General features: G+C 33.0%; 1 protein-coding gene across 1 annotated transcript; it reads right to left on the reverse strand.

Annotated features, from left to right (window-relative positions):
• Positions 1 to 2167: 2167 nt before the first annotated feature.
• Positions 2168 to 22381, reverse strand: Ctu1 (Cytosolic thiouridylase subunit 1). The gene is made up of 14 exons (XM_089243127.1): positions 22192 to 22381; positions 21114 to 21237; positions 20223 to 20341; positions 19028 to 19084; positions 17105 to 17162; positions 16899 to 16976; positions 15913 to 15954; positions 15754 to 15803; positions 13586 to 13716; positions 9941 to 9999; positions 7332 to 7391; positions 7116 to 7203; positions 3771 to 3804; positions 2168 to 2348 (listed from the first exon to the last, which is right to left on the reverse strand). The coding sequence occupies exons 1-14, from the start codon at positions 22249 to 22251 to the stop codon at positions 2295 to 2297; spliced, it is 1014 nt and encodes a 337-aa protein (XP_089099253.1). The 5' UTR covers positions 22252 to 22381; the 3' UTR covers positions 2168 to 2294.
• Between the last annotated feature and the right edge of the window lie 426 nt (positions 22382 to 22807).

Raw genomic sequence — 22807 nt, forward strand, 5'->3', positions numbered from 1 at the left:
AATATATCGTCGTCAATGTGCAGGGTGGAAAATTTGGAAATAGTTTAAAAATTGAAGGAATTGGTGTATTTGAATGCAGTTTATGAAAAAGTTATTCTCACAAAAGGGGGATTTTTTTGGGGCAGAAATTTTTTTTTTACACTGATAACAGAAAAAAATGTCAAGAGAAAATTTTTGTCGATAGAGAGTCAGGGAAACCATTCCTGGTACAAGTGATTGGCCTTGAACCGTTCTTCAATCTCTTCTGTGGCCGAAACGTTTGTAAAGCTTCAGCAGGTGATCCGTGGCCGAGGTAGAACAAATTCACCAATAGTGCTTTATCTCCACCAATGTTTACGTCCCAATAAAAAATCTTATGTAAGCGCCAGCGACAGGAAAATTCATAAATAGACTGTTAAGGTTCTGTCAAAGAATTCTATGATTTGCTTTTGTGTGTACTCTCTTGACAAAAATTTGAACTAATTTTTTTTCTTTAAAAAAAAAGCCCTTTTCGTGAGAATAACTTCTCGCAGTTCACACTCAAATGTATAACATTTTTTAAATTTTTATGAATTCATGGGACACCAATCATATCGACTTCATCCCATTCATAAATTTTTACCGCACATATTCATTGTACCAAAATAATTCATCCTAAAAATTTCAAGCAATTTCTTTTCCAGATTTATTTCATAAAAACTGTAAATTTAAATATAATTTATAGTTTGTTTATTATTAAATGTAATTTCAAAGCTATAAATTCTCATTGAATTTCAATTTCCCATATTATAGTATTCTTATACCATCATAAAATGATAGCATAGAATATATCAACTAAGGATCACTAGCTCTCCATTATGAAGAGCTAAATTGATAAGAGAAATTAAATCCTTATGGATAATAAATAATACAAGGAAGAGAAAAAAATCCAACAAGCTGATCTTACACATTTTCAAATTAGGTAAATTAGATTTGATTTTTCAAATCATTTTAATGGAAACATTTTTATCACCAAGATGTAAATGTTAATCTGAAAGCATTCAAAAACATATGTACTAGTTTAACCAATAGAACTCTGATCTAAACTGTAATCTAATAAAAGAAATTCACAGCTTGCTTTGAGAAAATCTCTTACATTGAACTAAACGATTAAACTTTTAATATAATATAAAATATTAATAATTTGACTAAATCTTTCCAAAACCATTTATTAAAATATTTAGTCCAAGCTTGCAAAAGACCCATATATTGTAGTCTACTGCAGGACTAGACAAATCCCAAATTGATATTGGCGCCTAAAAATTTCTTTGAGTAGTTACTAAACTGTAGGTTAAGAGCAGCACAAAATGTTTGAAATTTACAGCATCATGTGTGCCAACATGAAAGAGGGTCACTATGCCCTGAAAAAGTCAAAAGAAGTATTATTTTGGACCTTTTCCTCCAGGTAAAAAAATGTTTGGTTCCTAAAACCTAATTCTGGCACTCAGATTTTTTGGCAATTTGTCCAATCTTGGTCTATTGTAATTTTTACTAATAAAACTATAGTAGAAATTCTTATAGGAACTAACAAAACTGAAATGTGGAGAGATGTCATTCATCATCATTAGTAATCTACAACAGAGGTTAGCAACTGAACAAGACTTTTTGCTCAAAAAATATAGACTCCAATGTGTTGAGCAAAACCCTCTATTTCCCCTTCCAATATCTCATACAAATAAAACTGTAAATTTATACAAATTTGTCGCGTTTTCAAGACAAATAAAATTTAATTGGTCGAATGGTCGACGCATTTTGGCTCTTCGATGGAGAGTCGCCATCAGGACCTTGTGGTCAGAATTCACACGAATGAGTCGTAGAGGGGTGATATTTACGTCTGGTCATCCGAAGAGTTCGCCTTTGTATTTGCTGTGTCCGAGTGGTCTTTGGATGCAGAAAATACAAAGGCGAACTCTTTGGACGACCAGATGCAAACATCACCCCTCTACGACTCATTCGTGTGAATTCTGACCACGAGGTCCTGATGACGGCTCTCCATTGAAGAGCCAAAACGCGTCGACCATTCGACCAATTAAATTTTATTTGTCTTGAAAACGTGGCAATTTTTGTATAAATTAAAACCAGGCAAAGTTTCTAATTTTTGTGTTAAAACTGTAAATACACAAAAAATATTTTTTCAAGATTTATGATGCATAGTTTTGTAAAATATTTTAATCTGAAATTTTGAGAAACCATATAAAATTCACTGAAAAACAAATGATGCAATTGGTAAAATAATATAAAATTTATTAATGAAATTAATTTAAAAAAAACTTTCATCATCTAGACTGACATGTCGATCCACAGCTCGAAGAACAAATTGATCCTTCAACCTGTAAAATATATAAAAATTTATTATGTATGAACTGATTATGTATGACATCACAACATTAATATTTTTATAACAGAAAAACAAATAATTTTAAAAAATTCTAATAGCTATAGTATTTTAATTGGCAAGATATATTAAAACCATGCATAGAAATGCCCTAGCACAGACTATAGAGTTTTTGATGACGTTATCTTATGTGAACTCTATAAAAATCTGCTATTGTGCTATTTTCTTTTGTTAAGAAATTTGTAGCAGTTTTATCATACATCTTGAAATTTTTTAGCAAGGCCTTTCTCTTAGAGCGAAACTATTAAGCATCTTATTATAACTAAAATTTAGCAAAAGACAAAGAAACAAATTGTACAAAAAAATGTGAATTTGAATCAAAACTATATTGAATTTGAGAAACATGTTGGAAAACTGTTATAGTTGTATCAGTAATACAGATACAAAACTATAAATTTTTAGTTTCCATCAATGTTTTAGAAATATCTAAAATATCAAACAGTAATTATGTCTTATATACTAGATATAAAATAATTTGTGAGAAATGAGTTTACATGACATAAAAATGTAAGAGGCAGTTTCACAACAAATTTATCACTATTTTTCTATTAATTCACTGATGCATATCTGTATTCTTAACCACACTAAATATTCCCTCCAAAAAGAGACAAAATCACTTTTTTAAACATTGAAAATCCATAAAAACACATCATGTCTTGATAAAATACATGGTGTTTTTTTTTATTATACCTTCATTTATACAGTACTATTTATATGCAGTGAAACCTTGCTACAACAATACTTGATACAATGATAGTTCCTTTTAACGATTTTTTTTCTTGGTATACTGGTGTCCGCACATTATTGTTACATCAAGGATTCACTGTAATTTATAAAGAGTGAGATAGATATACAGGGTGTCCTATAAGTACCAACTCAGCGTTCATCTCATTAACCGTTCATCATATAGTAATGGTTCCAATTTGAAAAATGCTCAAAATATGTTCAGGAATCACACTGTACATGGAATTTTTTTTGTTGGCCTCAATGGAGACAGGATAACAACTTTCTAATTGGAAGTTACAGGACAGGGGGAATCATAAAAATTTAATTTTTTTATTTTGTCAAAACTGGTGCAGGGTGATTTCTGAACCCATTTTGAGAATTATTTTAATTGGAACCATTTCTATATGATGAACGTTTAAGAGGTAAAGGCCAAGTTGGGACTAGAAGGATGCCCTGTATGTGTAGAGCAGCGGTTCTCAACCTGTGCTCTGTGGCAACTTTAATAAAAAAGGTGGCCAAAATAAAGGTGCCAAAGGGGCTTTTCCATACAGATTTTTTTCAAAAAGGTTTCTGAAAGTCAAAACTGTTGGGAACCACCTGTATAGAGTAATTCTAAAAAATAGAGACTAACCCTTTTCAGTTTGCTGCTTTTCATAACTCCAAGGCTATAAATAAGAAAAAATAACAATAAATAAATTTAAAAAATTGCAAGTGTTTTCTTTGCAGCAGCTGTGTTAAAACTAGAACATTTGTCAGTGTCAAAATGACACTGGGATATTTTTATCATGATTACTTTGCACCATTTTTTTTTTCTGAATTTAACAATTTTTGTGACTTTTTATCATTTTCCTTACGAAGTATATAAAAAATTTTCAAATATCGAGAAGTTTTCCAACCCGATATACCTGGAATGCCTGATAGTGTCATTTCAACACCAACAAGTTTGGAATGCATTCTAATTGGAAGCATTTGTTTCTCTCTTCGTATGACGTTTGGCCACCTGTGTTTTGTGGAAACGTGCCTATTACACCCCCCAAATAGTTTTGTCCTAGATGAACTCTGTTGTTTTGCGTTTTCTTTGCATTTATCATAAATTATGATAATTTCTAATTCTGCTAGAGCAACAATGTCTCACAAAAAAGTTTCAGATTGAAAGAAATTGCACATTTGCCGAAAGATCTATCTGAAAATGAATCTGATGGTGATGAATTATTTACAATCGCCCCCCCCCCCCCGTATTCGTGGTTTGTTTTTCCTTTATTGAAAATTTTTTTTTGCAACACTCAGAAATCATCATTCATGAGTTTTGTTTATAAAATTTGTGTTGTATATGTTTAGGATGGCTCGCTAACGACATTGAAAAATGAAAGTACTAAAAATATAGTAATTTAAAAAATTAAATTACTGTCATCACTAACTAGAGCCGTGTCAGCTCCTAAGAGAGAAATAGTCACATCGGGTTGGATTAACTTTTGGCCACAATGTGCGCTGCAGGACACAACTATTCCTATAGATCGAACTGAAGAGATTATAAAAGACATTGTCACATTAGCGAAACAGGTGGGTGGAGAAGGGTTTGATGATATGAATATATAAGTCGAACAGCTAATTAATTAGTAGCAATTCAGAGGAAGTTCAGAGCAATTCAAAGCAATTCCTCCTTGACTGAGTAGGAATTAATGCAGCTGACTGGTCCTGAAACTGAAGCGGTACCAGATGAAGAAGATCAAGATAAAGAAGTGGAAGGCAAGTGTTCACCATGAGTAACACAGCGGAAGGGCTTTGCAAGTTCAAATCAGCAATAGATTATTTTTCATGATATAGATCCTTCTATGTTACGTGTTACATCCTTCACATGTAGAAAAATTGGTAGAGGAAGTCTTGTCAACATATTTCAACATACTTGTTGATATGGAAAAGAAGAAATGGCAAGCAGAAATCACAATGTTCTTTCAGAAAACATCGCCAACAATCGCTACACCCTCTTTTACATTCCCTTATACCTCTGAGCTATCCTGCTCTTCTCATGATGTTCAATAAACGAGATAACAAAAAAAAGCCTATGGTTTCGGTTATTCGTGGATTTCCCGTATTCGCGGTCACCCCCGGAACGTAACCCCCGCGAATACGGGGGGTCGACTGTATTTCCGATATAGATTCTGATAGTGAAGAATTTTTCCAAACAAATGAATATGACGAAAGTGATATAGATATTGATAATGCCCCAAGTAAAGTCAGATGCATATGTATCTCATGATGGAACTGAGTGGAAAGAAGTTGATGTGAATTTGAATTCATGTGGTAGATTTCCCGTACGAAATATTTTTTAAGAGAAGAACCAAGGGAAAAACAAAAAATTTACTTATATTGGGTATTTTGTACACAAGTGTTTTTGTAAGCAATAATGAAAAAACCCCTGAAAACATCCAGTTTTACAACGAAGCTAAATGTGTAGACATTTTTGATCAAATGACACAAAAATACTCAGTCAAAGCTGGTTCCAGACGATGGCCTGTACATACCTTTTTTTTTAATATTTTAGACATTGCCGCAGTAAGTTCTTGGATTATGTACAAATCTGTATCCTGACAACAAATTTCAAGAAAACATTACTTGCAGAATCTGGCAAATGAATTATGCTCAAGTTGCATTGAACAGGAAAAAACCCCCAATGAAGTTAAAATTTCTCAGCCTAAACTAACATCAGAGGCTTTCCCAAAACACAGAAAATGTGAAGTGAAAAAATGCAAAGGAAATGTAACCAATAAAGCCTGTAATTCTTGTAAAAAGATAGTTTGTGGAAAATGTGCCAGTCTATTATTGCATGGATTGCTAATAGATATGAATATAATTAACAAATTTCTTTGTCAATGTCATGTAATCTTTTTAACACTGTAATACTAGTAAAGACTATTTGATTAATAGTTTTCATCCTTTTCCTCCCATCCATTCAAATAATCTATTTATATTATAATTTTAAAAGTTTTAAAGTACTTTTCAAAGAAAAAAATCACCTTTTTTTCCCTCACAATTCTCTATATATGTAGATTATCTATCAATGATCGTTTTATTTTATTTCATTTTATAAATGACATTTTTTTTTAAAAAGTGCATTTAAATAATAGAATTAGCATGATCTCAACTTATAATTTATGTCATTTTTATCTGGTGTCAAAATGATACCCCAGTAGCTGTTCTAGGGTAACAGAAAGGTTCACTGTTCTAGTGTTAAGGAATAAGATTATGACTTGCAGGCATTTAGTCCTGATGATGAACATTTTCAAAATTAACCATATCTCTTGAAATAACCACTGCAATCATAGTTGATGCACCGTAATGTGAAGAAAAAAAGTAACAACATTGAAACATGTATAATTTGTGAGCTCAACACAAAGACCACATATCCACAACTCTCCTAAAGACAAAATTTAGTTTTCTATAATTGCTGTTCATTACCGAAACAATTGTCTGTAAAATCTACTGTAACTACTGTCTGATAATAGCTGCCTGAAACTACCTAAATTTTCAAAACAAATTCAGAATAACTAAAATAAAATTCAGTTTATAACATGTCTAAAATAATTTAAATAAGAAATTGATTTAAGATTATGCTCCTAAAACAAAAACCAATGCACTTTTCAAAGATGCTAGACTTCAGACATAGCGCCCAAGTGGCAAGATGCTCATCTACCACTGTGAAGGTTGCTGTCATGGTCCCAGGTCAAACCCAGGAAAGAATATGAGGTATTTTCTTCAACAAGCTTTAGGTGACCACCAATAAATGATGCCTTTATTTCCAATCCAACTCGTAAATGGAAGTAAATTGCAATATAGGGATATGGCCAGAGTTGGTGTTTGGTAAAGTAGAATTCAGACATGAACCGTAGCATGTATATTCCATAAAAATAAAAAACAATTCAAGAAATAAACTATATATATACAAAATTTAAAACTGCATACAAGAGTATACACATACTTAGCTATGCCTTTATTAAGTCCATCAAGCATGACACAGGCTTGGCAAATATCTTGACTAGAAAAATAACCACACTTCTTGCATTTACCTGGAAAATCATTAAAGATAACATTAGGTCATCATTATTCAGTCAAAAAACATTCTAATATTCCATAACACAGATATTTCAATGAACAAATAAATTTAGCGAAATATTGAAGAGCAATATTATCTCACCTCTTGTTGGTAATTTTGCAGTATCATTTGTTGTCAAGCATTCTCCTGAATGAATTATATCTAAAAGAAAGATAATCTTTCAGTAAAATAATAATTGCAATAAATTGAATATACAGGGTGTTTCAAAAAGAATCACCCGATTAGAAATGATTATATTATGGAAAATATTGAACATAGACACTTAAGATTAATTTTATATTACATGGCCAATCATAGTTTTTTCACAAACCAAATTAAAGGTGCTCAATATGTCCACCTTGGGATGCATGGCATATGTCTATACGGTAGTCAAATTCTCCCAAACTTTTGCGAGCATGTTTGGATCCCCTGCTAGTGGATTTCTGTGGACTACGTGCGAAACTCTGTCAGATGCACTTCACATTCTTGTCTGACATGTGGGGACGGCCAGGGGATTTCCCTTTACACAGACAACCCGTCTGTTATTGTTCATACCATCGCCTAATGCTCTGAGCGGTAGGAAGTTAAACACCAGGGTATTGTCGATGAAAAGCATGATGAACAGTTGTTACGGACTCACACTTCGCAAAGCTTAGAACACAAAACGATTTCTGTTCTGCAGTCACCATCTTGACAAACATTGAAGTGGCGGCCAAAGGAAGAGCGTTAGCGCCTCTCTTTCTACCTATACAATATTCAATCAAAATGGATTAAAAGCTGAATAGTTATGATTTTTTTAAATCGGATGACTCTTTTTTAAACACCCTGTATTCATTATAGTTATAGTATACTTGGTTTCAGGTATCCCTCGCTCTACGCAGTTTTGCTATAATGCGATTTTGAAAATTTAATTTTAAAACTGTGACCTGCTAAATTTGGTCTGTAGTTTGATTTTAGTCCTGAAAATAGGCTTGCAAATTAAAGATACAACATATTTAAAATGGCAAAATCCGTTGGATTTATTAATGTAGATGAGATAAATGTGGAAGGAACCATCAGAATTTTAATCAAAGAAAACAATCCAAATGTATCAAGAATCATCATATTTGCAAGGGATATTCAGAGTTATCTAGCTTTGCTCCTAAAGTCTTTATAAAGAGATGAACAATACTCCTCATCAGCTGAATCTCGACTGCTTTCATTAAAAAAGTTATCAGCCTATCACACACCAGACTCCTCAGGAAAGAAAACGGTCACATTCACTAGAAAAATTGACAAGATTTATTTATGACATTCAAAATATTTAGCTGCTTAAAGTTGGTTTTAAAAAAATTTTTTTTTATACTTCTGAAAAAAAAAACCCATTCCCTATCTTACCCATGTTAAATTCAATTAACTTTACTTTTTTGATTTCATCTTATACAATCATTTTGTGGAACCAATTACTCGCTTAAAGCGAAGGATGCCTGTACTTTGACAAACAATGCTATTAATCCTTTTAGATTTGATAGTGAGATAATTATAAGAAAATAATGCTTATTTCTTTCTCTTCCCCTAAGTATAAGAACTAAATTACTTCTACATAGACCAAATGTCTTTGAAAAATACTAGCGATATGAATTTAAACATATCTTATTGGTGCAAAAGTACTTTCTGCATAACTTAATACTTAATACTGTAAAACCCCTCTTTTACGGACACTGGTGGGACAAAAAATAATTTCCATAAAAGAGGAGTGACTTTTAACCAGGGGTTAAAAATGAATTATTTTATGACGTAAGGTTAACTGTTATTTGACCATAAAAGAGGAGTGACCATTAAGAGCAGTTTTACTCCAATCCTTATTGGTCCACGGGCCAGAGTTTGCGAACCCACGGTTTGAAAGGCTGGAGGATTATTGATATTCTGAATAATGCTGTGTTTCAGGAAAGGATAAAAAGAATGTACCTAATATTTTATATGCTTATCACAAAAAAGACAACAGGACAAATATACAGTCCATAATAAATTTAGCTTGAAATAGCACCCTTGATTTGTTTTAAAATTATAAGTATTTAAAGCAAAATTATATGCTTTAAGTAATATTAAGGTATGATATAATGATATAATTACCATTTGTTAAATTTGATTATAGATATCATGACATTAAAAAATTACTACAATTTTTAAATATTAATTAAAAAAATTAATTGTTTAATAAAAGATCAATTTCAATTGTTTAGAACTATTCTCAATGCTATTTTTAATTTAAAACTAAAGGTTTTAATTTAAGTTATAATGGCAATGAATTTTAAAAGAAGCCAATATTCAGCCACTGAATATATGGTAGATCAATATCCAAGTAATTCAATATGCCAATTTTTTATGTTAGATCAGTATCAATGATTTAAAATTATACTAAATATAATTTTCAATCTAAAACCAAGAACACCATTCATTAATGACAAAAAAAAAAAAACAAGAACTGATATTCAGCCACAGAATATTCAGCATTCTGCCACAAAATTAACCAAATATTCTGCATCAGTCAAATCACTGTTTGTCCCATGTCTACTAATTGTGTACAATTAGTAGAGTACAATGGCCATACAAGACCATCAATAGCTTCACAGAGTGTGTTACAAATCATTAATTCAACTTTGCACAAAATAATAAATCTATCCTTGAATAAGTAATTATAAGCTGTAGTTTTGAAAATTTCTCATACTCACCAAGTATTGATCGAGGTCTGATAGCTTCCAGATCTTTCAAATAAGCCCTAGCATGACCTCTGAGAGAGAAAGTCAAGAATGTTAACTTATTTACGAACAGCATAAAACTGATACAAGAGATAAATATAATTTATTGTGCTAGAAACATGGAATCAATAAGAAAATAAATTTTCATGAATTTTATTAAAGCAAACTGAAATATGAATTTGTGTATCTTTGATCTCAACATGAAATTTCAAGAAACACACAATCAAAGACTGAAGTGAAGGGACAAATATAAAAGTAGGGTTCACCTTATTTGCATAAAACTTAATTTAAACTTCAATTCAAATTTGATAATATAGATACTTAATACACTTATACACTGCTGGCCACCGTAAATGCAACACCCTGAAGGAAGCATGCAAATAATATGAAATTTACAACATGCATTAGCGGAGGTGAGATATGCAAATGATTAGAATTTCAGCGCAGACGCACATCACGCGCGCCTGTGGTGCCACTTCAAAGCGCTATTTAAGGCTTGGAGATTTCGACGATTCGAAGTACGGCAATTGTGTTTTTCTTGTGGTTTTTTCAAAAAAACGATCAATTATGCCTCGTAGAAAACAGCGATCATCTTTTGATCAAGTATCCGAGTTCGACAGAGGAAGGATAGTAGCTTACCGAGATTGTGGATTATCTTTCAGGGAAATCGGTAGTCGTGTTGGACGAAACCAAACAACTGTAATGCGGATATGTGATCGTTGGATGCAGGAGGGTACGACGGACCGACGTGTTCGATCGCATCCACCTCAGTGCACCACTTCACATGATAACAGGCGTATTGTGCGTATGGCAGTGACGGATCGCTCAGCCACATCACGAACCATAGCACAGCACATTCAGTCTGTACCGCATCATCCAGTGTCTGCGCGTACCATTCGACGCCGTTTACAGCAGAGTGGTCTGTCGCAAGACGCCCATTGCTTCGTCTACCCTTGACGTAGAACCACAGACGTCTCCGCCGCCAATGGTGCGATGAAAGAAGGATGTGGACGGCACAATGGAATGAAATTGTCTTTACTGACGAGTCACGCTTCTGTCTGCAACACCACGATGGTCGGATTCGAGTCTGGAGACACCGTGGAGAGAGGATGCTGAACAGCTGCGTTATGCACCGCCACACTGGTCCTGCACCGGGTATTATGGTATGGGGCGGTATTGGATATCACTCTTGCACTCCTCTAGTACGCATTGCCGGTACTTTAAAAAGCCAGCGATACATCTCCGAGGTGTTGGAGCCAGTTGTCCTTCCTTACCTTCAGGGCTTGCCCACAGCCATATTTCAACAGGATAATGCGCGACCACACGTGGCACGCATTGTCCAAAGGTTCTTCGTCAATCGCCAGATTGAATTGCTTCCCTGGCCAGCTCGCTCTCCGGATCTTTCGCCGATAGAAAACATGTGGTCCATGGTTGCTCAACGATTGACCCAGATTACATCCCCAGCTGCCACACCAGATCAACTTTGGCAACGCGTGAAAGCTGCTTGGTCTGCTGTACCCCAAGAACACATCCAAAGTCTCTTTGAATCAATGCCGAGGCATGTGGCTGCAGTGATCTCCAACAATGGCGGCTACTCTGGCTACTGATTTTGGCAGGAACCACACTTCACAGAAGTCTATAAATTTAATCATTTGATGCTTGGTCAACATGTTATCTACAAAATAAATATTGTTGCGATATCTCTTGTCTTTCTTGGTGTTGCAATTTGGGTGGCCAGCAGTGTATATACTAGTATATACTTAATAGATACTTCTCCAAGGATGATGCCACTCTTTGCTATCCATACAAAGGTTTTCAACAGCTGGATGATGCGAAGATGAATTCAGGAAAGAAAGAAAATTCAACTGCCCTTGTGGGGAAGCTAAATCACCCAGCAAGTGAGAGGACTTGGGTTCTTGATTCTGCACAAGTACAGTTGAATTTTTTCTTTCCTGAATTCATCTTCGCATCAGCCAGCTGTTGGAAGCCTTTGTACTTTATAATTTCATCCACACGCTGTGGCACCGGGGGGGGGGGGGAAGGGGGGGTCTACCCAGGATATTTTAAAGTCCTGTTTTGTGAAAATGTGCCTTATTTTTGTAAAAATTGTCATCAATTTTGTGAAAAGTAAGTAATTCTGTATAAAGCGAAACACTCTAGTTAATTTTCCACAACAGAAATAAAATTTCCAACTAATTTCAATTGTGTGTTCATTTGTATTTTATGATTGGTCTGAAAAAGTGACCCAAATTTTGGCTGGACATACCCCTGGGTACAGAAGAGAAAATCAAAAATTTTTATAGGAAAATGATCAACATAATACAATGATGAAGAGATTTCATGCAGTTTGGTCCTTGTAAAAGAGCAAATAAAGTCAATGTTTTGTTAACATAAACAACAAAATTTTCAGGAATCAGTCATTAAGGAATACGAAGAGGACAAAGAATGTATTTATGTAAATGTCTAGCTAGACTTATGCTGATTTGCTGCAATCGGTCAATAACTTTTTAGAGATGCCCAAACAGTTTGAAATCTCTCTATCATAATAATAGCAACCCTGAAAGATTAATAAACAGTAGAAGTCTGTTATAACAACAGCTCGACAGAAAATTTTTTGTTATAATGGACGTCTCGTTATAAGCAGATGTTTTTTTGTAACATTAGCTCTCTTTGACAATCACCTGCAAAGCACTCATTATATCGAGATTGTCATAAGCTATACTTGCTATAACAGACTTTTACTGCATTTCACTTAAATGTCCATAATAGTCCTAATGATGAAACATTTTTCTTTGTATATATCAATCATAACTACATATTAGGATTAGTGATTCATATGCTCGTCGATTTTCATTATCCTAAATGTGATTATATCAAAAAAAATTTTTGACAATATTTTCATCTCATGTCATTCAAAGACAAAAAAGAAATTCTGATATCTAATGTATACAACAGTATATATGTTACGGCAAATGTGATAAAGTGGTCATCACATAAGTGTAAAGAAGCTAGAAACATAATATATATACAGTCAAACCTCGTTAATGAGTAACTCTTGGGAGAGCAAAAATATGACTTAGTAAGCGGAGTGACTCGTTAAATGGAGTAAGTCATAGCTGTGCCAATTCCTGCCTGAGGACAATTGGGACTTCCAAAAGGTGACGCGGTAAGCGGAGTGACGTGTTAGCCGGGTGACGCACTAACGAGGTTTGACTGTATACATATGTATATGTGTCTTTTAATGTCTGTTTTCCTTACATTTATCACTATGTGCAAACAAATTAGACATAACTGGCAAAATTTATCATACTAAACTGAAGTTTGAGCATAATGTCATATAAATTTGAGTAATCCATCAATGATTTATCATATTTACGTGCGAATATGAACTCGGGGTTATACATAATCACAGGTAAGTGTCATAAATTGGTAAAATTTATCAAACTTACCAAAATAGTCAGTGATTATGCATAATAACTAGCAATTATGCATAACCACAGGATTTTTTGCATTTACTGCAACATGTAGCCAACAAAAGCTCCTTCCATTAAAATAAAAAATGTTTTATATGGAATGAACAATAACTGACTGCCTCTAAAAATTTTTTTTTTCACTTACCTGTATGCATTTGGAGAATATATACATTCTGTTGAAAAATAATCAAGCTTTTTGAAATAGGCATACATCACAATCTCTTTTTCATATGTGTATTTAAATGGCTTGGACCTGGATATTGTATTTTCTGAACCCTACAGAAAAGACATTGAAAAACAAAATATTTTAACTATGTGATTAGGAATTAAATTTTGAACTGCAAAGAAAGATTTGTCAGGCTACTCTTCAGCTTATCACAAATCAATTTCAACATTAAAACATGTTTTTTGAACATGGTGGTGATAGTGTCAATATTGTGATCAGTTATCATATGCATATTGCAAAGAGTCTATGTGCATTTTGATAATATATTTACTCAACATTTCAAAAATTCAAATACATTATATTTCATTCACCGAACATTCAAAGCATGTTATAATTTGATGCTACAAAATATTTCACACAAATTAATGTTCTGATAAAGCTGTGTGTACATGGTTCATACTCTTTGAAAGTAAAAAAACATTCAAGCATTTTTCCAGGTAAAATGCTAAAATTCAAGGACATTCATATTGCAATTGATAAAAATCATGATTTAAAAAAAAAATTAATTAATTTGATTTTCTTAAAACTCATGTTTAATATTTACTCAATTTAATTGAGTTTGAAATACTAATTTATTACTGATATTTAATTTTTAAAACTGTAATAGAGTTCTCATTTTGACTAGTAGACAATATTATGTTCTAAAGGTCTTGCTTAAAAAAAACCCAATTGTAGTTTGGTATACAAATGGCATCTATGCAGAAATAATTTTGTTTGAAACAGTATTGAAATTTATAGGCCTAGTCATTGAAGAAATCAGAAAGCACATAGGCTTATAGGTAGGGTGACCACATGACTCTGACATTCCCGTATTTCATGTAACTTTGGTCATTTCAACTTTTCTTACAAAAAAATTTCCTTGCATTTCCAGTATTTTCAATTGTTCCGTCAGGCCCGTCATTTTTGAAAGCCGGGGGGGGGGGGGGGGGGGGGGTCCCGGCTTTCAAAAATACACTAAAAATGGTATATATATATATACATGCATTGAGTACATGTGCTTTGCCCCCCGGAAAAAGTTGAAATGACGGCCCTGTGTTCCTTTGATTTTCAACAAAGCCTACTCAATTTTTATTCCTAACTGCTGAAATCAAGTATTAAAATTATTTTCCCAACCTATAAATGAAGTTATAATTATAAATATTCACCTCACATACCGAATTTTCGTGTTAATGTTCTTTTTCATTGGACTCATTCAAATCTACCGCTTCAATACAATGGTGCTTCATTTTCTACTTCACTTATTTTTTGACAATTTTAGCAATAATTGGCAACTTTTCTTACCTTTGGCAACATTTTTGGTGGCAATTGGTGGGTTTCCTGAATTTGGGATACCAAGTTTTCTAATTTTTATCGAGGAAATACGGGCAGCTTACTTATAAGCAACTGAGATTCATTAATTTAATAGTTTGAAATACTTTGAAGCAATAACTTGAGCACAGTGTTTTGCTGCACAATTTTAGGCACAGAAATACCCCAGATATGAATGACCACATGTACTGTGTGTGTGTGTTTTCAACATTATCCCATAACTCATTGCTATTGTCTAATGCACTATTGTCTATTGGACAAAAATTGATGGAAGAAATTCATGCCAAAACATTTTTTATGAGCACTAGAAAATGCTTATTATTTTTTTCAAGGACTGCAGTGATTTATCAAGGACTACATGAACCCTGATATATACAGATATATATCACTCGAAATACTATATATATATTATTTATTACATATTTATATATAATTGCTCAATTGCATATTCCTCAAAAGAAGACATACATCAAAGGTATTAATCTTCACAATATGTACTCAAAAATAAATCGGATTTATACTGCAGAAATATTTGTAACCTAATGGTTTCACTAAAAGTTTATTAATTAGGATAATCAGACACAAAATTAAAAATATATACTTTTAGTAAATTTTAGCTGATTTAGAAATAATTTTCAGTTAAAAAAGTTAAAGCATGCATACCATATATTCTAACTTCATTAGAAATAACACAGTAATAAATTCCATGGCTATGTGATACACAGATTAATTAAATAAATCTAAAAAGATTGAAATTAATATGCAAATCTATACCACACCGTGACTATATCTGTACATCTTTTCAATCTTGCAATATCTCCTCGTAAAACTGAAAATAAAAAATTGTACACCTGACATGGTTGGCAATTGGCAACACTTAATATCAGTGATTCAATTGTGATCTAAATTATCAAACAAATTAAGATCTCAAAACTTACTATTCATCAAAATGGTTTCTGCCACATCATCGGCATTATGACCTGAAAAAATGTAAGAAAATGCATGAACTAAATTTAAATAAATACACATACATGAATGAATTTGATCCATTTGAGCATATTAACTGTTACTCGCTATATCTGTGACAAAATAAGAGAGAAAATTCATATGAAAAAATTTAAAAAGTAATAATATGCAACCTGGGAGCGCATGGCAAAATATGGTAACAAACAAATTTCACATGAAATAATATTGAAATACAGCAATACTCTCACTTATGCTACCCAGAGTTGAACCAATTTGAAATTACAAGATTTTCCTGTGAAAAATGTGCATTCAAGTATATTCACAGGATTATTGCAGACATGGTAGCAATTGTTGAGTAATAATCAAGAATTGTATTGTCAATCAGAATACCACATGCAACAAAACACTGATTTCTGAGAAACTACGTTCCAAGCATATGAGTTGACTTCAGACATGGAATACCAAGATTTGTATGGCATCTACCAATTTTGCAGACAAGTCACAATTTTATGCTTCATATCCAACATTATTGCAAGTTAAAAAAATATGTTTTTCTTTTTTAAAATTTTATGCTTGTTAAAAACATTTTTTAAGTTCATTAAAGACTAATTTTGACCATGGGTGAAAGTTGTTTTCTTGCCTCCACATACAAGCAGCTTCCTTTCACTGGACCAGGGAGGTTCCCACCTAAAATTGTCCGCCCCCACCCCCGGTTACGGCCATATCCCAGGAAATAGATATTTTAGCATGCTGGTCTCCCTCAATCATTCCAGTAATGCTGGCTAATGCAGGGAAATATGGTATGATCCCAAATACTAATGGAAAATTGTAACACACATTAAACTTACTAAATTCTATCCAAGTCATTTGTATAAATGATATCTCTCTAATTTCTGTAGATTAAAAAAAAAAAATTTTGAGAAAAATAACTATATCACCAATATTATTGTTTTCGTACCAGTGACAATTTTGTCCACTCCAAGCAACATGGCACCTCTGTCTAGAGCTTGTCGTCTAAAAACTCCACAAAATGTACCTATGCGCAGGCAAAAGATTTTCATTGAGATTCATAACAAGAACATTTAAATATTTTCAATAACCCATATATTCAAAATTATTCAGTCAATTTAATTATCTTTTAAAAAAAACTGCAAATCCACTAACAATTGTTTTTTCTGCCAGTTTTCTTCACAACTTTATCCATGGTCCATCCATAAAGCTCCTACAGAGATGAAAAATAATATTTTTTATATGTGTAAAAATATACCAAGCTATGAACTTTAATCTGAATTTAAACTGCACTTACATACAGTGATACCTCAGCTAATATACATCAGGAATGCCATTTGGTAGCAGAAACATGATTTTCTATAGGTTTCTATGAAAAATCACTTAATTTGTGTAAAGCCTTGATGTATAATTCAATTCTAGTAAATTTGAGGTTTCACATAATCCAAGGAGCTATAATTTTTCTTAATTCTTTCTCAAACCTCTTTCTGTTTTTCGAAAAGAACACCCTTTGTTTTGTTTGATTCTTCCAACAAATGCGGATGATTTTAATTTCAAGGATATTGACCCCATGTCAGAACTTTTATAGATCCCTCTACAGTAAATTTAGTGTAAAAAACATAATAACATTCCTCTCGCCGCCGCCCCCCCCCCATGGAAATAAGAGCCCATCGGTCTTGGCAGCCCTAATAGGAATGAACTAAGCCATTGAATTAAGAACAAAATAGGTAAGAGTAAGTATCAATGTGTGGATTTAACCCCTTAACTGCAGAAGAAATCTTTCACAATCCGCTCTCCAGTACTGTCCTTTTTCGATCACAAAGAGTAAAGACGTATAAATATGCCTGTGGCAGTTAAGGGGGTGATTCCCCCCCCCCCAAAAGCAGACTTTCAGATACTGTTTTTTTTGGATAATCCAAGGTGGCCTTGATTCTGTTTATCTTGGATTATCGAGACTACTGCACTCAAACGAATATCATGTAATGCCAAGTGAATTAGAAAATTGAGACTGAAACTATATTTCATCACAAGGATTGTGTACTTTTTGAAATTTCCACTCCCATTTTGTCTGTGAGTTAAAAGAAGTAATATATAAAACTCTCCTTTTTTCTCAGTTCTCACAAGGGGCTTCCACTAATAGACACTCAAGTTTCCAAGGATTTCACGTACATGAAAATGATAGATAGACCTACGGTATACTCGTACATAAGAACACCCCCCCCCCAATAAAAAATTCAAGCAAACTTTTTTCTCTAGAAAAACTGACCAGTATATACACCAACCTCTCCTCCAAGTTCAGAACAAATTTTCCAACAAAATTTTTAAAAAAATTGCTCAAAAAATGCTCAGCCACATACATAGGCATATACCTACTGTATATGAAAAATATGGTCTCATAACATGATATTAACATGATCAAAAAACTAGATGCTGTAAAGATATTTATTTTTTGCGATGTTGATTTTTTAAGGAATGAAAAAAACTCATCTCTGCCTCTACCGGGAGTCGAGCCGGGTCCCTCATTTGCTGGACGAGTGCTCTCACCACTAAGCTACAGAAGAGATATTTTCTTGACTGGAGTATATATATGCCGAACGGGACTATGCCATGGACGGTATGACACGATCAGCTAATAGCTCATGGACGACAAGTCACCAGATAGCTATATATACATGACATGATGTCAGACTGTCCATTGCATGGTCTCATTCGGCATATATACACTCCAATGAAGGAAAATCTCTATCTCCTCTGCTGCTTAGTGGTGAGAGCACTCATTTGACAAACAAGGGACCAGGGTTTGACTCTCGGTAGAGGCAGAGATGAGTTTTTTTCCTTCCTTAAAATATCAACATCTAAAAAAATAAATATCTTCACAACATCCAATTTTCTGTATATCTTGCATTAACAAGTGGAGAGCGACATCATGTCATGTATGATATTAGTTAAACAATGAATCACTATCAAATTGCAAGGCATCAATGTAATATAAAAAAGGTTTGAAAAAATCCATGATATTTTATTTTTTTCAATTTTAGCATATTCGACTTGAAGAAAAAGTGGCATATATATACATACTTCATACGTCAATACTTTAAGAGGAATACCATAATCTTCTTTGTTGCGTTTGACAGACTGAAAAATAAATGCACAAACGAAAAATTATTAGCTTATTATTTTGAAATGATAGTTATAACACATTACATTTTATCTGGTAGTTCAAAGAATGGCAATCATTAATGAACTCATCAATGTTGTTTTCATAACTGCAAATAGATTTTCAAAGGTGTCCGGTTGAGTTTTACGGCTTAGAAGTTAAAATGCTTAGCATTCATAAACAACACATAATTGCAATATTTCCATAGTAACTGAAGATGAAGAACATAGAAAAGTACTGTAGAAAGTGGATTTGGACATTTTTGATTATTCAAAAAAAATAATTAAAAATGCTTTAAATGTTGGTTTTACATGAACAAAAAAGGCAGCCAAAAACAGTGCTGCCATACTAATTGTATTTTTATTCCTGAATGGGATATAGATGTCATCTGATGTGTTTTAGAAAATTAAGAATGTGAAAAGGGCGTGAAGATGAGAGAGTGATTGGGAAGAGTTGAGGATTGGATTGATGGTGAACGACATTGGGACACTGATCGCTTTCATCCGACTTTCCTATGATTTTATGTACAATTTTGGGACAACGCCATCATCCACCATTACAAAGAAAACAGCTAAACTTGCTCCTCTTTCTTAATGACCCCCCCTCCCCCTCCACTATAAAAGTTAAAATGGTCTACGTTCATTCAGGAGTCTAACATTTTATTATTCCAGTTCCCCATTATTGGGTTCAGGGCTGCCTGGTTCTCTTTCACGTTGAAATTACCGTACAATACGTACATACTGCATAGTATTCCTTGAAAGAAATGAAAATAAAAAAGTTAGGGTCTGGAGGGAAAATAAATAGAGGAAGAGGGTTTCAAGAAGGAAATTAAAAAATTTTCAGTGTTTCGGATTATCTGGAAACTCGAACTTTCGAGACTCTACTGCAATTATTAACTGACTCCTGGAGATTAAATATACACTATCCCTATATGACATTGTATACCTAATTTTCCGGAAGTTATTTATTTTGAAGCGACAGTTGATGTTATGAAAATTTTTTCAATGTACTAAACTGTGCATTGTTAATGTGCATAGAGATGTATGTGCATATACATATTTCAAAAGCGCTTATTTACATCAAGGTTGAAATGAACATTTCAGATTACATAATCACCTCAAGAGAATCATCCCTGTAACCTGTGATCCCTTCATCTATAGATAAAAGTACTAATTTCAGGCCATAGCTGTACTTCTCATTCAGGAGTTTTAGCACGTATGCCAAGACTGTAGAGTCTGTGATGGAAAAAAATTTGATGAGAGAACGAACGATAATGCATTTTAATTAACAAAAACATAAAGAAAATTCAAATTTAATTTTGTTTAATTAGTTTTTTTAATTATAATAAATCATCACACATTAAAGATTAGGGTTACCAGACATCATCCTTTTTATGAGGACATGTTCTTATTTTTTTATGTCATTCTGAGTGTCCTCATACATTTTTTGGAATTTTCCCTCTTTTGCCCTTATTTTCAGGTTTCTGGAATTATTGAGAGAATTATTCATTTATTTGATTAAGAAACTGCACTGTGAAACATATCTCTTTATTAGTGTTTGTTAATGTGTTTTTGGTATTCCTCACATACCTGCAGAATTTCTAACAAATTGGTACATGGCAGAATGTGTGTTCTGTGTGTGTGTATGTATGGCCCTAATACCTATGATATTTATGTTAGAATTGTGCTTATGCAGAGAAAGATGCCCTCTCCTTTGTTAATACAATATACACTGAAAACTGGCTGTGTGAACAGATATTGATCTTTTGGAAAGGAAAGTCCAAGAGATGAATATTTTCCTTTCCTAAACATCAATCTCTTCGCACAGCTAGTTTTTCCCGTAAATGTCATGTACAGGAATTAATCACTTATGCTTATTTCATGATCTGCTGATGCGACCATCTGTCTTTCATATTTTGAAGTAAAAATGATAGATGATTGAATTTTTATGTTATGAAAGCTATGATGAACTACACAATGAACTGATAATAAGCACAAGCTAACTAACCTTTACCACCAGATGCAGCAATAGCAACATAATCACCAGGTTTGAATAATTTGCCTCTGAGTATGGTTTCATGAACTTCGGTCTCAAAAACATGGTAAAAGCATTGTTTGCACAGAGCATCTCCCTTCGAGGAAAAACAAAATAAAGTATTAAGGTACATAAAAATTATTGATAAAAACGGTATTTAATCATTATTTAACGCAACAGAATATTATAATAATACAATAAATAACACGATATGGTACAATAATAACATTGATAATACAATAACGCCATAAATTTAGCAAAGAATAAAAATTTATCGTTATATTGAGCATGGTTGTAGCGTGGTTTCACTGTCATAATAACTATACAGTACAGTATTATATTAAATGTAACAAACCACCATTTGATTGCCCCTGTTTCCACCTACCACATAAATTTGTTATAATTATTTGATTGAAATTGGTGATCGGTTTTTGATTAATGTGCCTTGTGAAAAAAACAATATGGTATGGTATTGGTAAATATTTTATTAGCAATAATATAAGTTGAGTTATTTTGTTTGCCCCGAAATTTTAACAGTGGTTGTTACAGCGTTGTAAAAAAACATTAGTAAAACTCGCGAAGAGTGTAGCCCTACTTAGTTTTCCTGTGATTATAATCAAAAAGGATACAAACAAAGCCTACAGTTTAATTCTGCTTCATATATTTTTGAAAACTAAAGTGGTTTTATACATTGTGAGTTTTACTAACATTATTTCACAACACACAAACTGCTAAAATCTCGCGGGCAGATAAACTAATATTATACCATGTTGTTGTTTTTTTCATGTGGTGCATTAATCAAAAACCGGTCTCCAATTTCAATCGAAAAATTATGAGAGTTTTATTTGATAGGTGGAGGGAGGGGGTTCCAGTTCATTGATGTGGTGCATATTAAACCATTGAATCAATATTTCACATCCTAAACCCTTTTTATGGTAATAATAAAGGTATTACGCGTATTAGAAAGAATGCGCACGTGCGTGAAAGAATTTTAAAATCACGGGAATCATACACATATGACGTGTACAGCATTTAAATTATTTTTACTCACGGTTTTGGGACGTTTTATAGTAGCGCGGCTCGTTAGGCACCTTGAACACGTGACAGGCATATCAATAACTGTTCTCGAACTTGGTCTTGGCTACTGTAAGCATTTGATTCAACTAAAAATACCTTGAAAAACACAAAATCACGTGTTAACAAACAAGTAAACAGAGACGGCCTGAACTTTAAATGCGGACACTTAAACGACGGTAACCAATAAATGTTACAGATTTTTTTTTTTTAATTATGCGGTCTACTACCGCAGGCTGCAGACGCACGTGAATTAATCTAAAGAGGAGGGAGGGAATTCATAAATATGATGCTGTCATGCAAATAAATATTTGAATAGGAAGAATTTGAAATTAATAAACATGATACAGCACAAATTATCTTTCATTATCATTATTAAATAATTTTAATTGTGTCATTTCTGGAATTTGTTGTCTCATGAAGTATAAAATGACCATACGTCCCGCACTAAATTTGTCGCAAAAATTATTTTTTCATTATGTTCCAGTGACGTATTATTTTAGTGAAATAATCATGTTGTCAATTATGTTAAAAAATTCAACTTTAGAAATTTTCAATTGTGAATTAACGCAAGTTGTCGGTGTCCCGTTTTT

The sequence above is a fragment of the Pholcus phalangioides genome, unplaced genomic scaffold (assembly GCF_987345545.1).
Source record: "Pholcus phalangioides strain wild (caught in Gottingen) unplaced genomic scaffold, Ppha-v1.0 ptg000015l_1, whole genome shotgun sequence".
Lineage (NCBI taxonomy): Eukaryota > Metazoa > Arthropoda > Arachnida > Araneae > Pholcidae > Pholcus > Pholcus phalangioides.

What these genes read in the sequence shown, in the direction of transcription:
- Ctu1 (XM_089243127.1), bottom strand. Translation starts at nt 22,251, where the DNA reads ATGCCTGTCACGTGTTCAAGGTGCCTAACGAGCCGCGCTACTATAAAA. An exon ending in AGAAACCATTTTGATGAATA is followed by an intron (nt 15,804 to 15,912) that starts GTAAGTTTTGAG and finishes TTTTATTTTCAG; the next exon opens with TTTTACGAGGAGATATTGCA. An exon ending in CAGACCTCGATCAATACTTG is followed by an intron (nt 7,392 to 9,940) that starts GTGAGTATGAGA and finishes TCTTTCTTTTAG; the next exon opens with ATATAATTCATTCAGGAGAA.